The 16927-nt window shown below is 34.0% G+C and overlaps 1 protein-coding gene across 2 annotated transcripts in view; it reads left to right on the top strand.

The window, feature by feature from the left end:
- The window catches only part of LOC143048350 (uncharacterized), a 172112-nt gene that overhangs the window by 38675 nt on the left and 116510 nt on the right, over positions 1-16927 (top strand). For both annotated transcript variants that reach the window (XR_012969798.1, XM_076221994.1), the window contains exons 3-4: positions 4845-5049; positions 13455-13583. Coding sequence is in view for 1 of the 2 variants with exons in the window: in XM_076221994.1 (XP_076078109.1) it covers positions 4956-5049; positions 13455-13583 (223 nt within the window). In the remaining variant the exon portion in view is untranslated. The remainder of the gene's footprint in view (positions 1-4844; positions 5050-13454; positions 13584-16927) is intronic.

Below are 16927 nucleotides of genomic sequence, written 5' to 3'. Positions count from 1 at the left end.
AGTTTTAAGATGCGATAAGTATTTCGATGATTGCAATTGTTTTATACTATGTCGTTAGACCTATTATTACTTTTTCTTCTTTTAACGATAAATTATATTTATAATTTCAATAGAGGAGGTTTTAGATATGTTCCTCTGTCCTATGATACTGTCATTTAGACCGATTAATATGCTCTCTGTAGTCGCATTTTACGGGAATCCTCGTATTGTTTATGTGATTTTCCTGATTGCTTCTAGACTAAGTTTTGAATGTTTAGATCTTCTTGAGCGGTATAGATATTGCCGTGTTCCCTAGAGCCCCAGTCACACTGTCACGTTTTATTCCGTTTTAAAATGCTACGTTTCAACTACGTTTTGCATAAAAATGTCCCGTTAATTTGAAATCTAGGGTTTACCAGGGTTGTGCTACGTTCGTTTGACGTTTTGCTATGTATTTGTACGTGTAGATCCACGTTTCCACCACACATTGATAGGTTTTGATACGTAGTAAGCACGTTTTGTTACGTTCTGTTAGGCTTTGATACGTATTTACTAGGTTTCTACTTTGTTTCAATTTTCGCTACGTTTGTTGTTGAATTTTCAAAACATACGGGACAGGTCCCGTTTTGAACAAAGGATCCCTACGTTTCGATACGCTTTGTTACGTATATTCCCGTTTCGCTACGCTTTCAAACCGTAGGAAAACGTAGCTCTTGTAACGTGACAGTGTGATTTGGGCTGTACGGAAAATGCCGTCCCGTTTGGCTTACGTATTGCATACCACAGTTTGGTTTAGTTCATTTTACAAGATATGTGAGGCGTTGAGTTGTTCATGTAATTTCATAAATAACTCGCTCACTGATGTTAGAACTATAACATTTGATGATTATCAGCGGCAGATTTGTCATCTCCTTGAAGTGTACCGGAAATTTTGTGTATATCTACGTGCAGTTTTGTGGAATAATCTGGCTGAAGAGACATTGCCTTCTTTGACACAAATGTGAAAAGTGCGGAATTTAATTTCGATTGACGGCAATTACATTAAAAAATGCATCACCATTTATTATTTAAGCCCCAGTCACACAAGCCCACGATCGCACCACGCTTACCGCAATCTGATAATAATGCAGCTACGTTTATATAACGGCTACGTTTATACAACGGCTACGTTTATACAACGTTCTTACTACGCCTAATCTGCGACCTCACTACGATTATCAAGATCTTACTACGATCATCACGTTCTCACTACGACCATATCCGATTGCAACACAATCTTATCATGCTTATACTTCGATTATAGCAGGCTCTTACCACGATCATACTACGAACATACCCGTTCATGCCGCCATCTTACAACGCTCTAATACCTCAGTCCCACTTGGCCACGATCGCACTACGATCTGTTAAAAAAATGCAAATTTTGACGATTGTAGTGCGTTCGTGTAAATCGCCGTAAGTCGTATCACGGACGTGGTGAGGTCTCCAAGATCGTGATGAGCGTTGCCAACTTTTAACATGTTCAAAGCAATCGTGGTGCGGTCGTGGCGAAACCAGGTCGTAATAGAAGCTTAGTTAGAGCGCAGTAAGGTCGTGATAAGATCGCAAAGGTCGCTCTACCATCATAGCGAGAGCGTAGCGGAAGCGTGATTCTATTCGGAGAAACTGCGCTACGATCTAATACCGCAGTCGCACTAGGTCACGATCGCACTACGATCTGTGACAAAATTGAAAATTTTGACGATCGTAGTGCGATCGTGCAGATCGCAGTAGGGTCGTAGCACGGCCGTGGTGAGGTCTTCATGATCGTGATGAGCGTGGTCAACTTTAAACATGTTCAAAACAGTCGTGGTGCGGTCGTGGTGAAATCAAGTCGTAGTAGAAGCGCAGTGAGAGCACAGTAAGGTCGTGGTAGGAGCATAAAGGTCGCAGTACCATCGTAACGACAGCGTAGCGAAAGCGCGATTTTAGCACGACCCAAAACACGCTTCCACTACGAGTATACCACGCTTATACCACTCTGTTTAAGACCATAGTACGATTTTAGTACGCCCATGCCGTCCTGTTCCCTCTGTTCTTAAGCTGGGGTCACACATTCACGACTTTTACTGCCGTCCTTGACAGGACCATTCCCGATCAAAATTTGTCAAAGTCTGATCAAGATCCTGTGAAACGTGGATGGAAATTCAAACTTTAGTTTTAAAATTTGTAAAAAAAAATAATTTAATCACGAGAACAATCAGATATTGTTCAGGAAGCGTCGATATTCAACCGTTTTCAAACGAATTTATCCCGATAATCCCGTTCTAAATCCGCTTCTTATCCGATTTGTATCTTTCGCCTGGTAAAATTCGACCGAGTCTTTCACGGCTGCGTCTCGATTCTACCGAATGTAATCCGACAGAGATCAGACAGTGACCAGAAAGTGAACCGACGTTTACGGAAGTTATCCGTTCGAAAACTGTCGCCATACTCGGGATAATCAGGTACTGTCGGAATGTAGTCCTATCAAGGTACGCTCTATCGCATTGCAAACGGCTTTGTCTGGTCTCAGTTGTATTGCATTCTGTAATTGTCGGAACTCTCACGTGGGTGTCATTGACGAATTTCGAATTAATAACGGGACTGTTTCGAAACGGTTTCGGCAAAAACGGTTCGCAATCGACAAGATCTGGATGCAATCTGGAATCGATCGGCAGAAAAACAGCAATGACAAATTTCTTCAGTTCATTCCTGTACTATCCGGACCATTCCCGACCCGTAGAAATCTGTTACGAACTTAAACGACTGCGTTCAGACAATGACAGGACATTCCAGGTAATCGAGGATAGTAATCCGACTTTTTCACTTTTCGTGTCGTATCGCTGATCTCAAACGGGAGCAACAATCGGCAATGTGTGAACCCCGCATTACGACCCGACTACGTTCATACCACGATCATCATGCTCATTGTAATTGTCATATAAAATTTATAAAAGGCTGCCAGCTTTTGTATGTCTGTATATGTAATTTTGACCTCTTGTCCTTTTATCTCCAACGTCCCAATCATTCTTGACACATCTGTGTCATTCACTAAAGCATCGTAATTTGATTTTGATGGACCATCGATAAGTTGTGATTGAGGTTGCATTGATCGATCCGACATTTATCTTCTGGATCATGATTCGTTACTACCAGATCTCCCTTTGCCTCTACTTCTACCTTTACCCTTACGTAGATTTTGGTTACATGACTGCGTTGTTTCCGAGAAACTCTACGTATCAATGAGAAATAGAAGGAATGATACAATATTTATTTCGAACACGATGTTGACCTTATTGCTGGGAGTGTAGTAAGATCGCGGTATGAACGTGGTATGATCGTAGTATTCTCGTTGTAAGAGCCTGCTATAATCAAGTAGAATCGTGGTAAGATCGTGTTGGTCTTACGCAAAGGGTTGGTAAAAACTATTTTTTGAAGGAATGTTGGGATGAATTCTAGGATAAACAAATGTATGGCCCTTAATATTTCGGAAAAGGGATTAAAAAACGATACTTTTCTATAATGCTTTGTATAACTGGTTTATTTCTTGAACAATTTGAATGTGTTTTAGTCTGGAATTCTTAGTTTTTTTAAATGCTGAATCTTACAGTGTATCTAGATTTTTGTTTGATGAGCCCTATTTTCAAATTGGTCGACATTGTGGTCCAAAGGTTTCAGATTTGGCTTTTTGATTTCAACAAAAAATGAATATATGGGGTTATTTGATATGCTGAAACTAACCATGTATCCAGATATTGGATTTTTTTGGCTCATTATCAAATTGTTCCCCTTTTGAGATCCAAAATTAAACTTTATTTTATTTCATCAAACTGTGAATTCAGTTATTTAGATTTTGGATATTGGACCATAAAATGTATATGTCCAGTTTTTATGTTGTTAGACCACATTCATTCTGTGTCAGCAACCTATGCTATGTCGAATATTTAATCACAATCCAATTTCAGATATTTATTGCACAATAAATAGAAATTCAAATTAGATTCATAGCTAAAAAATAGATATATCATCATATTCTGATTTTGGAAATTACAGCATCATATTCTGATTTTGGAAATTACAGCATCATATTCTCATTTTAGAAATTACAGCATCATATTCTCATTTTAGAAATTACAGCATCATATTCTCATTTTCGAAATTATATGTAAATATAGTCTGAAATTTACTGTTCATTGTTAGCTATTTATCTGTATAGATTTTTAAAGAAATTATATTAAAGATGAAAGATATTTTTGAATTTTGTAAAAAAAAAATCAGGGGGGGGGGGGGTTAAATAAGCTTGCGGTAGGTTTTATTTTTATTTTGTATAAAGTCATTGCAAAATGCTATAAATAAAAAAAAAAAAATATTTTGTCTATCAATAAAAAAAAAATTTAAAACTTTTTTTGTCTATCAAAAAAAAAATATTTTAAATTCTTGATGTACTTGAATATGCTGAATCTAACCGTGTATTTAGAAAATGAATATTGGACCAAAATAGGTAAACGTCTAATTTCTAATTTCAGTTCTTTGACAACATTCATGCAATTCAGAAACTTATGATATGTATAATAGGTAATTACAATTAAAATTCAGAGCTGTATCAAAGTTGAATGTAGTGGTCATACTTAACCCAAATGTTTAGTGTTAGACCTCTGTGGTCGCACCAAGCTGCGCCAAATTATTCATTTTATTTTTATTAAGATCGGCAGAAAGACGGTTGTTAATATAAACATCTGGTTTTAAATTTATCATTGATTTGTGTCTGTTGCATTTTTTGAAGTCTATAACATTCCCAATGGTTGTTTGTAGTTATATCTTAAACTGTTTCTTTTTTCTTTTAGGAAATTTGGTGTCGTTGGAAGACTCTGACTTCATTCACATCTTTGTAGATTCGGGGCGATTTAGAAATTGACACTATATCGTATAGGCTTATTGGTGGTTGATGAAACAGAATGTCAGAAGATTTTTGGTTCTGTTTAGAAGTCCCACGAAGATTGCTGTGTAACAGAGAACATATTTGCTTTACAGAATGCCATAAAGTCAACGGTAATAATGTAGTTTACTTTTACTATTTCACGTAGAGGGGTGTTTCTAATGGTTATTTTTTTTATTTACAAGCATGACCGTTTGTATAAATATACAATGCTAATTCCCATTCCTACTTTAGAGGACCATTGGTCCCTTTTCTTGATGTTCAACCGAACAGGATAATAACGAAAATTTGATGTTTTTCACGCGCTTGATTTATTTAAATATATATTTGTTACACACAAATCAGTAGATTTTAATAAATTAGATCATTGTATACAATCCATTGGGGTGACGACATTTTTTAATGCCAGTATATGGGGATATTTTGGATGTTCTGACGTCAAAACCCTCACAAGAATTTAAATTTCACCTTTTGAATATTCATTTAGTATCTTTCGCATCTCTGTTTTAAATTTTTGCGATTAAATCTTTATAAAAAATACTTTATAAGTGATCAATGTCTGGCGACAATGCAAACGTAACGAAACAAACCAATTTTTTCACCAAAACTTTTTTCAATTATAGCATAAACACGTACTTAGTGTAAATTTAAATACTAATGTATGGAAATTATTTATGTACGGTCACTTCAGGACTTAATTACTTTAACCTGAGACTACTATAGTAGTTTCAGCTTTAACAGATGTAGACCGGTATAATCGCGTCTTATCATGTTTGTAATTTGTATTAGTTTATCCGTTGTATTAAAACCATGAAACTGTGCAGACGACGACTTTATTATCCCTCTAGCATGTAACTTTTAGCTATTTTACACTTGTACTAGATCCACGATGAAATAGATTTATTACAAAGATTCTGGTGACCCCTGATGAGAGCACATCTAGAAAATCTTTCATAAACAAGTGTCAACATAAAATAAGCCATGCATCCAGTGCACGATATTTTGTCGATATTGTCAACATCGCAATGTCAACTTTATAGTGTCTTTATTGTGTAAACATAGTATCCTATTTTTATGTTCTGTACCTTTGTGTTTAATGTTCACATCGTATATTCGTAATGTTAACAATGTCGTGTCAACATCGTGTTTATGTTGTATATCGACTCTATAACTTTCTGTTTACATCGTTGACATCGTATACATCGTGATGTTGACAGTATCGTTTTTACATTGTCAACATTGTATAGATGTTGTGAACCAAGTCTTTACTTTTATGTTTACATCTTTCACATCGTATACATCGTGATGTTGACAATATTGTTTTTACATTGTCAACATCGTATAAATGTTGTGAATCAAGTCTTTACCTTTGTGTTTACATCGTTCACATCGTATACATCGTGATGTTAACAATATCGTGTCAACATCGTGTTTATGTTGAATATAAATTCTATACCTTTCTGTTTACATCGTTCACATCGTATACATCCTGATGTTGACAATATCGTTTTTACATTGTCAACATTGTAAAAATGTTGTGAACCAAGTCTTTACCTTTGTGTTTACATCGTTCACATCGTATACATCGTGAAGTTAACAATATCGTGTCAACATCGTGTTTATGTTGAATATAGAGTCCATACCCTTCTGTTTACATCGTATACATCGTGATGTTGACAATATCGTTTTTACATCGTCAATATCGTATAGATGTTGTGAACCAAGTCTTTACCTTTGTGTTTACATCATTCGCATCGTTTACATCGCAATGTTGACAACACCGTGTCAACATCGTGTTTATGTTGAATATAGATTCCATACCTTTCTGTTTACATCGTTCACATCGTATACATCGTGATGTTGACAATATCGTTTTTACATCGTCAACAACGTATAGATGTTGTGAACCAAGTCTTTACCTTTGTGTTTACATCGTTCACATCGTATGCATCGTGATGTTGACAATATCGTTTTTACATCGTCAACATCGTACAGATGTTGTGAACCAAGTCTTTACCTTTGTGTTTACATCGTTCACATCGTATACATCGCAATGTTGACAACTATTATGTCAACATCGTGTTTATGTTGTATATCGACTCTATAACTTTCTGTTTACATCGTTAACATCGTTTACATCGTGATGTTGACAATATCGTTTATACATCATTTATATGTTATTGTCCCCGCAGACAAAGCCCCAAATAACATCGTTTTTGTCTGTAAAAGTCAGTACATTAATTGCTTGATAAACGAATTAGGTATAGACAATTCACTTGGAAACTCAACATATACCCTCACGACACTTACCAAAGAGGAAATCCTGGATAATCATAGGTCTGTTCTTTGTTCCTTTGGTATTTCAACCAAAGATGACGAACTGGATCTTCCATCACTGTATTGGATACCTAAAATACATAAGTGTCCTTACAAACAACGGTATATTGCTGGGTCTTCCAAGTGCTCCACGAAACCTCTTTCTAAATTATTAACATCTATTTTATCAGCAATCAAAGACGGGCTTCAAAGTTATTGTGAAACTGCCTATTCTAGAGGTGGCGTGAATCAGATGTGGATACTTAAAAATTCCAAAGATCTTTTAGAGTACATACAATCTAACTCTCTTTCATCTTGTAACAGTATTAAAACATTTGACTTTTCTACTCTTTACACAAGTATTCCACATTCCAAACTAAAAGACAAATTGAAAGAGTTGGTATTACTTTGCTTCATAAAAAAGAAAAGCCAACGTAGATACAAGTATCTGGTCTTAGGGAGGGATAGATCATACTTTGTAAAGAATCACTCTGATTCAAACAAAAAATTCTCTGAAACCGATATTATCAAGATGCTTGATTTCTTGATTGACAACATATTTGTAACGTTCGGAGGACGTGTTTTTCAACAGACTGTCGGCATCCCAATAGGAACAAATTGTGCCCCTCTACTTGCCGACTTGTTTCTTTATTATTATGAGGCTGACTTCATGCAGGAACTTCTTAGGAAGAAAGATAAGAAGTTAGCAATATCCTTTAACTCTACTTTCCGCTATATAGATGACGTTCTTTCACTAAACAATTCAAAATTTGGTGACTATGTGGAACGCATCTATCCCATCGAATTGGAGATAAAGGATACTACAGATACAGTTAAGTCGGCTTCATATCTTGACTTACATCTAGAAATTGACAATGAGGGTCGGTTGAAAACAAAACTTTACGACAAAAGAGATGATTTCAGCTTTCCAATTGTGAACTTTCCATTTCTAAGTAGCAACATTCCAGCAGCACCTGCACACAGGGTATATATCTCCCAATTGATACGATATTCCCGTGCTTGCATTTCCTATCATGATTTTCTTGATAGAGGGTTACTGCTCACAAGGAAGCTATTAAACCAAGAGTTCCAAATGGTGAAGTTGAAATCATCCCTTCGTAAATTTTTCGGACGCCATCACGAGTTGGTTGACCGTTATGGAATAACCGTTTCACAAATGATATCGGATATGTTCCTTACGTCGTAACTACAATCCCCTTCCCTTTCATGAATGTGACCTACCGAATTAGACTATTTACCGGATTTGTAATCACATAAGCAACACGGCGGGTGCCACATGTGGAGCAGGATCTGCTTACCCTTCCGGAGCACCTGAGATCACCCCAAGTTTTTGGTGGGGTTCGTGTTGTTTATTCTTTAGTTTTCTATGTTGTGTAGTGTGTACTATTGTTTTTCTGTTTGTCTTTTTCATTTTTAGCCATGGCGTTGTCAGTTTGTTTTAGATTTATGAGTTTGACTGTCCCTTTGGTATCTTTCGTCCCTCTTTTACATCGTCAACATCGTATAAATAATGTGTACCAAGTCTATACCTTTGTGTTTACATCGTTCACATCGTATACATTGTGATGTTGACAATATAAAAAAAAGGGTTTTTTATTCATTTATATAATAATTATTCAATGAAGTTTGTCAATTACATGTATAGAGTTTGCATTTTTATGTTTTTTTAACAGCAAATCTTTTAAAAAAAAATGTGATGTTATAGCTCTAATTTGACACAAAATAGTGTCAACAAAGTTTAAATGGCGATGTAACAAGGTAAACACAACATCTGTTTAACATTGTATACATCACGATGTTTACGATGTCAATGATTAAAACAATATATAAGAGTTAACACAATGTAAACGATGTTGACACGACATCGTGTTAACATTGTACACATCGCTATGTAAACGATGTCAACGATGTAAACAATATATAACATTTAAGACAATGTAAACGATGTCAACAATGTAAACAATAAATAAGGGTTCAAACAATGTATACGATGTTGACACAACATCGTGTTAACATTGTATAACTCGCGATGTTAACGATGTCAACGATGTAAACAATATATAAGGGTTAATCCAATGTATACGATGTTGAAACAACATCGTGTTAACATTGTATACATCGCGATGTTAACGATGTCAACAATGTAAACAATAAATAAGGGTTCAAACAATGTATACGATATTGACAAAACATCGTGTTAACACTGTATACCTCGCGATGTTAACGATGTCAACGATGTAAACAAGGTATAAGGGTGAAACCAATGTATACGATGTTGAAACAACATCGTGTTAACATTGTATACATCGCGATGTTAACGATCTCAACGATGTAAACAATATATAAGGGTTGACACAATGTATACGATGTTAACACAAGATCGTGTAAACATTGTAGACCTCGAGATGTCAACAATGTAAACACAATATATTTTCTAGATTGTATACATCGATATGTTAACGATTCCAACGATGTCAACAATATATAAGGGTTCAAACAATGTAAACAATGTTGACACAATATCGTGTTAACATTGTAGATATTGCGATGTCTACAATATTGATTAACCATCGTGCACTGGACATGAATGACATTTTAGAATCAAAGCTACCGAAATACTAAATTAGTGTCGGATTCAAAACATAATTGTTATGCGTGGATGATTTGTGTTGTTGTTTTACGTACAAAAAATCTTTCACAACATCACCATACGTTGCCAAGCGTACATTTAGACGTTTTATAACAAACAAAAAGTTGCTAATCCTGGCAGCCGTTTACTAAAAAGAACTGTCTTGCAGATATATAAAATGAACAAAACCTTTTTTTTTTTTTAAAGCAAAACAACATGTTGATAATTTATTGAAGAGCTAACGTAGTGACCCCGGTTATATCTACTATCAAAAGGTTTAACGTTAAGAATAAAAATGCAAAAGATCAATTCTCCGTGATTTCTACGAAGAATCTTCTAGAAAGAATTTTCAGATATCATTTTCACTATAGATGTATCAAATTGCATCTGTCTTATCAAGATAAAAGATAATTATTGACATCCGGCTTACAAGCAGTGCCTTTGAAAATTCCATTAGTCTCAAAATAATCTTAAATTGTCTTAAATGCAGAAAGAAAAGTTATGATTGTATTAATAAAAGTGATAGGTGAAGCCAAAGTAAAAAAACATATAACAATAAAGGAAGCCGTTATGTTGCTGGGGTTCCAAGTGCAGCAGAAAACCTCTATATAAATTATTAACATCGATTTTATCAGCAATCTAAGTCAGGCAAGAGTTATTGTGAAACTACCTACACTAGAAGCTGCGTGAAAAATATATGGATATTAAAAACTTCCAAAGGTCTTTTCTAGTGCATACAATATAAGACTCTTTTGTCTTGCAATAGTGTTAAAACATATGACTTTTCTAATCTTTACACAAGTATTCCCCATTCCAAACTAAAAGACAAATTGACGAGTTGGTCCTGCTTTGTTTCATCAAAATAAATGGCCAACGAATGATACAAGTATCTTTAAATAGGGAGGGACCAATCGTACTAAAAATCACTCTGATTCAAATAAAAAAAAAATTCTCTGAAACTAAAATTATCAAGATACTTGATTTCTTGATTTACAACATATTTGTTCTGTTTGGATGACGTGTTTTTCATCAAATATTTGGCATTCCCATGGGAACCACGTTGCTCCTCTTCTTGCCGACATGTTCCTTCATTCATATGAATCTGACTTCATACAGGAACTTCATAAGATGAAAGAAAAAAGTTAGTATGATCATATAACTTCATTTTCCGCTAGGTTATGGGAATTTGTAATAGTTTCTTAATTTACCAACAGGGATAAAACACGACTCAAATCAAGATAAAACAAACAATTGGTTAAGGGTTAAGGATGTTCGCTCCTCTTGTTTTTGAATTATTGCCAGATATTCGGAATCCTCTGGTTTTATCCATGTAGTGCCATGAAAAAAATTTCCCCGTTAACCCCTATTTTTCTTTTCATAATTTTATTACTTATAGTTTAAACAGCCATATTTGAAAATCTAATAAAATCCTTGTTATTTTTTCATAATTTTTTAAAGAAAAAGGGTTCCAATGTTAAATGTATGAACAGTTTAGAGAGAATTATTTTGCGCCAAATTTTTTATGGCTTATATCTCAAAAACAAGCACATGGACCCTTCATTTTTTTCTGCTTTTTTAATTCCTTTATTTACATACTATCAATTTATAACAGTCTTTTAAAAAGCTTGTTATTTTGAAACAGAGTATCGAACATCCTTAATTACATGAAGTTTTTCAAGTTGATGGGCTGGGAAAATATTTTGGGACTTTTATTAACGACTCTTCAAGCTGATTAATGTTTACGATGCCAAAGTACCTAATTATAACACTATTATCACATGTATCAGTGCTATATTTGTATGCAGACGATGAACTATCGGGAAGTAAGGTCAAGATTTAGCAATTTATACAAATTATAAGAAAAGAATTTCGAACAGCGGTATACTACTGTTGCCTTTATTTTATCATAATTCCTAAACGGTCAAGGCCCTTTCCCAATATCAATCCAAACCTTCCTTTATGTATAGAATTTTGTGATGCAATTGTATAGAGATCCACAGGCTTATATTTAAGTTATTGTCCGCAAATAAGAAAATCCTAGTTTGTTCCGCTCGTTCCTAAACGATAAGGCAATAACTCCCAAAATCAATCCCAAACTTGACACAAGAAAAATGCTTGTTTTTAGCCCCTTATTCCCAAACAGTTCTTTTTGCATTCTATGTCCTGTTGGAATAAAACATTTTATTTACTTTTTCGGCCCACCTCGGCCCATCATTCATCCTTCATGTAAGTTCATAGTCATTTATCGTTAGAATAGAGAACACGAAAAAGCTATTTATCAAACCTGATGGACAATAATGTACATGAGAGACATATCATAAAAAACTTATTGTCTTTATTACTCGAGAAACAGACACAATATATTTCACTTGTAGAACGATCTATATAATGTGTACCCGTTCATAAAGGGGAACTAATATATCAAAACAGCTTATGGTTGACGCAATTGGTTAATTCAAATAGAACAAGAGTTCAAATTTGTTTTCCTTCTGTTTAATTAAATCCCAAACGATAAATGTGTCCAAATATTTACCATAGTGATAAAAGTCAATGTTTAATTTGTACTTTAGTTGATGGAGTAAGTGAAGTCTCCATTTTATCAACAATGAGGAGCAATATTTTCAACCTGATTTATAGATCACTTGATCACTTTTTAGCAACTTATTTTATGACGCTTTGTAAATATGAAGAAGAGCTCTTAGTGACATAAAAATAAAAAAATAATCTCACTATTACACATTATATCAATATTCAGTAATAAATGTATATGCACCCACGAACTCACTGTTAACAACTGTTAAATATGTTTAAATTTCAACATTTAATACAAAGCCTGGTATTAATAATGAGTTTTTATAACCGTTGGATCGATGCCACTGCTGATGAATGTTTCGTTAATGAATGTATAACCAACCGTTGTCAGCACTCCTGTGCTGACATGAAATATCCTTGATACGTCATTTGATTCTATTGACTTATTACCTTTTAAAATCATTCAAATCTCTGACTTTTTCCCGCAGAGGCAATGTTGACTTTCTCCCAAAATTTTGGGATTGTTTAGCTTTCTTGTTGTCCATGCTCAAGAGTGTTTAGAATCTACTAGGTTTGAAGAACAACTTATACTTTCTGTTCTGCCGCTGGTTAAAATTCTTCAGTCTTTATAAAGTTTACAATTGACTTTCAGTGAATGCATAATCGACACAACTTAGTGGCCCTTGTATTTAATGATAATCGTAATGCAAACAAGAAAAGGTATACATTTTATCTTTACATATGAATTTGATTTGAACTACCTGTCTTCTAAAAAAATGGTTTTAATAGCAATTCGTTTGGTGCTTTGATATAAAAAAAAATTATAAGAAAACATTGATGCATTTTGTTTGCAAATTTTGCACTCTCCGAAAAAGCTGAAATTCAGTTTGACACTTTCGACACCCAAATTATTGACGTTTTGCTTATACTAGTAATAATTATGTCGATTCTAATACATTTTTTTAATTCAAGGCTTAATTGATAACAGCTTTATATTTCAACTGCAAGATATTGTTTCAGATGCCACTTATGACAAGAACGTGAATGGTGATATATTTTATGTAGAGCTACCACCAAATAATGTCATGCAAAGTCAAGAAATTCAATCAGCACTAACAACTAGCATTTATTTTATACATGGACCACCAGGTATACATGTTTCATGATTAAACGTTAAAATGTAACTTAGTATTGAAATAGAAAAAAGTCTTCAGGATAAACATAGTTTGGTTGCTTTAAACATTTAAGCCACGGGTACAAATAATATATTGAATTTGATTTTACGTCCAGAGACATATATGTAATGCATATTCATGATGATGAAATTTTTTGTAAACAGTATAAAATCATCTTATTTTAAAAAACATTTATATCAATTTATTACAAAGTTGAAAAACGCGCATATTCCTGGAAAAGAGGTATTGACTTGATGTTGTATGAGACATGTTGTTGTTAAATTTTGTCAACTTGTAGCTTTTAGGTTGTCACATTTATACTGATTTCATCATGAGCCGATTTTTTTATTGACCACCTACTATTTACGTTAGGAAAACGTTTTTTATTCAATAAACTATAGGAATTCCTACGGAAACCAATTGAGCTCCTCTTTCTGCCAACTTGTCGCTTTATTTATATGAGACACACCTCACACGTGAACTTTTCAAGAAGAATGAAAACATGCTGTTGTTATACGCATCTGCACGTTGTGTTTTATTAATGATGTCTTTTCACTACATAAAAAAGAATTTTGTAACTATGTTGAACTCTAATCAAACTAAAATTAAAGATACCACAGATACGATTAAGTCGGCTTCATATTTTGACTAACAACTAAACAATTGAGAGCGGGGGTCGATGAAGAACAAAACCTTTCAACAAAGGGATGATTTCAGCTTCCTAATTGTGAATTTCCGATTTCTATGTCACAACCTTAAGGCAACGCCTGAATATGGAGTATCTATGTACCATATAATATGATAGTCATATCATGATTTCAATGTGGCTGCTTACAAGAAAGGTATTGCACTAAGTGTTCTATATAGATAGATTGATGTCATCGGAAAGTTTTACGGATATCACGAGTCGGTTGGCTGTTACGGAATATTTACGTAACACCTGACCATATGAATGTTCCAATTGTTGAAGCCACAATTCTGTCTCCATTTCCTCTATTGTATTACCGAATGCAACTTATCGCCAAATTTGTACTTGCGACGGGTGCCATACGTTAAATAGAAAATGATTGCCCCTCTGGAACACCTGTGCTCGCCCCATCTTTTTGTTAGATTTAGTGTTGCCCAGTCTTTATGTAGTAGTAAAAAGTAATGAATGTGCTTACAGGTTGGGTTAGATGGGTTTTCAATATATTTACTGTACAATTAAATTCCTTTTTAGATAGCTGAAGAATAATCTAGTCTTTAAAAAAGTATATATAAGCATCACGACTGCATTTGTGTGTTACGTTTTATTGGCTTTTCTCTGTCTGAAGTTTCAATTTTTATATCAATAACCGCCAAATATCCAGAAATTATTGTTATATTTACAATCCTTTTTTTCACATGAACAATTCGATGCAATTTTACAAAATATGAGATGAAATGCATATATCATTATTTGATCTTTTGATAGATACTTGTCAATAGATTCAGATAAAGTTTTACTTCCAGAGTTTGCATTTCTACTTCTGGTCAAATTTTGGGGAGTATGTGGCATTTTCACAACCGTTTTGCATTATTTATAGCGTGGAAACACCAACATGAAACTATAATCACCATTTAACTACCGAAAATCAAATATACGGAATATTCTTATTACATACATATATTTTGATATGAGCGTCACTGGTGAGTAGACGAAACGCGCGTCTGGCGTACTAAATTAAAATCCTGGTACCTTTGATAACTATTTACCCCACTGGGTCGTTGCCACTGTTGGTGGACGTTTCGTCCCCGAGGGTATCACCATCCCAGTATTTAACAGTTCGGTGTTGACATAAATATCAATAATGTGGTCATTTTTATAAATTTCCGGTTTACAAAACTTTGAATTTTTCGAAAAACTAAGGATTTTCTTATCCCAGGCATATATTACCTTCGCTGTATTTTGCACAACTTTTTGGATTTTTTGTTTATCCTCAATGCTCTCCAACTTTGTACTTGTCTGGCTTTATGAATATTTTGGTATGGGCGTCACTGATGAGTCTTATGTAGACGAAACGCGCGTCTGGCGTACCAAATTATAATCCTGGTACCTTTGAACTATATACGCACATATATGAAATAAACAGTAGGCATTATTTGTTACAAAAAGGCTAGTAAAAGTGGATAGAAAAATATGTATGAGGGTCAACATTATTTGGTTTTCCAAAATGTATAGCTTATCATATATTTTTTTGTTGACTTGTGGTCTTTTCGTCGGTTTTCTGCTTTGCCATGGCGTTGTCAGTTTGAATTCGACTTAGGTGTTTTAATGTCCCTTTGATATCTATCGCCTTTTTATATAAATCTTCTAATTGTTCATGGTAAAGAACCACCAAATCGGGACAGGTCTAAGAGGACATACAAGAAAGTAGTACATTTTAAAAAAAAATAATCCTTCAAATACCTGTTACTTTGTAAATCAGTAAAATATTTAGAAATTCTGTATGAAATGAAAGCTCAAGTACTTGGGGTCACTGTAGAACCCTTGTTGGGAGTTACTTATTTTAAAATGATAAAAAGATTGGCATATTTGCCCTGTTGTTCAGATCTAAAGTACATGTTTTTGTAATGCCTAACTACCGATATTTAGTGCGCTCTAATTCGCAATTAAAGGTATGTTGAATTTTTCAGCACAATTCAGGGTAAGGAATAGATTTGACATACAACGACGATCACATTATTTGAACTTAAGACATCATAACTATGAAAGTTGAAATTGCAGGATTAATATAGAAAACCAAAGGGTTATGAACGATTGGTCCTTTCTTTAACCAATCAATACAATCAACATATAACATAAGATAAGATATAATAAATAATACATAATACAACCATTTGTAAGTTAATAATAGGTTAAATATGAAAAACGTTAAAAAAAATATAGTTCACTGCCAAATTATGTGTGAATTTTCAAACTTCTCTGTTTTAAGTTATTTTAGATTTGGTGCTACAGCCATTTCGGTCAATCAAAAATTCACCTTGTCATATCTAAAAGGGGTTTGCTAAGATTTCAAACAAGGGAATTAACAATAAACAATAGTCAGGGCAATACACAACAAAATCAAACGTTACCTACATTAAAGATTGAGATTTAATTTCAAAATTTGGACAAAGTTGAAATGATTTGGGGTGTTAAGAAAGCCAATGGAAAATGTATATAACAGAGTGTAAAAAAAATATTTATGAATGTCATTAGGTCAGGCTTCTGGAACATTAAAAAGTCAATGAATACTGGAGTTACTTTTTTAAAGAGCATGTAAGATAAATGCAAAATAGGTATTTGTATTATTCTCT

The sequence above is a fragment of the Mytilus galloprovincialis genome, chromosome 10, assembly GCF_965363235.1.
Source record: "Mytilus galloprovincialis chromosome 10, xbMytGall1.hap1.1, whole genome shotgun sequence".
NCBI classification, from domain to species: Eukaryota; Metazoa; Mollusca; class Bivalvia; order Mytilida; family Mytilidae; genus Mytilus; species Mytilus galloprovincialis.
The sequence above is the reverse complement of the archived record's forward strand: the minus strand, read 5'-3'. Positions and strand labels throughout refer to the sequence as shown.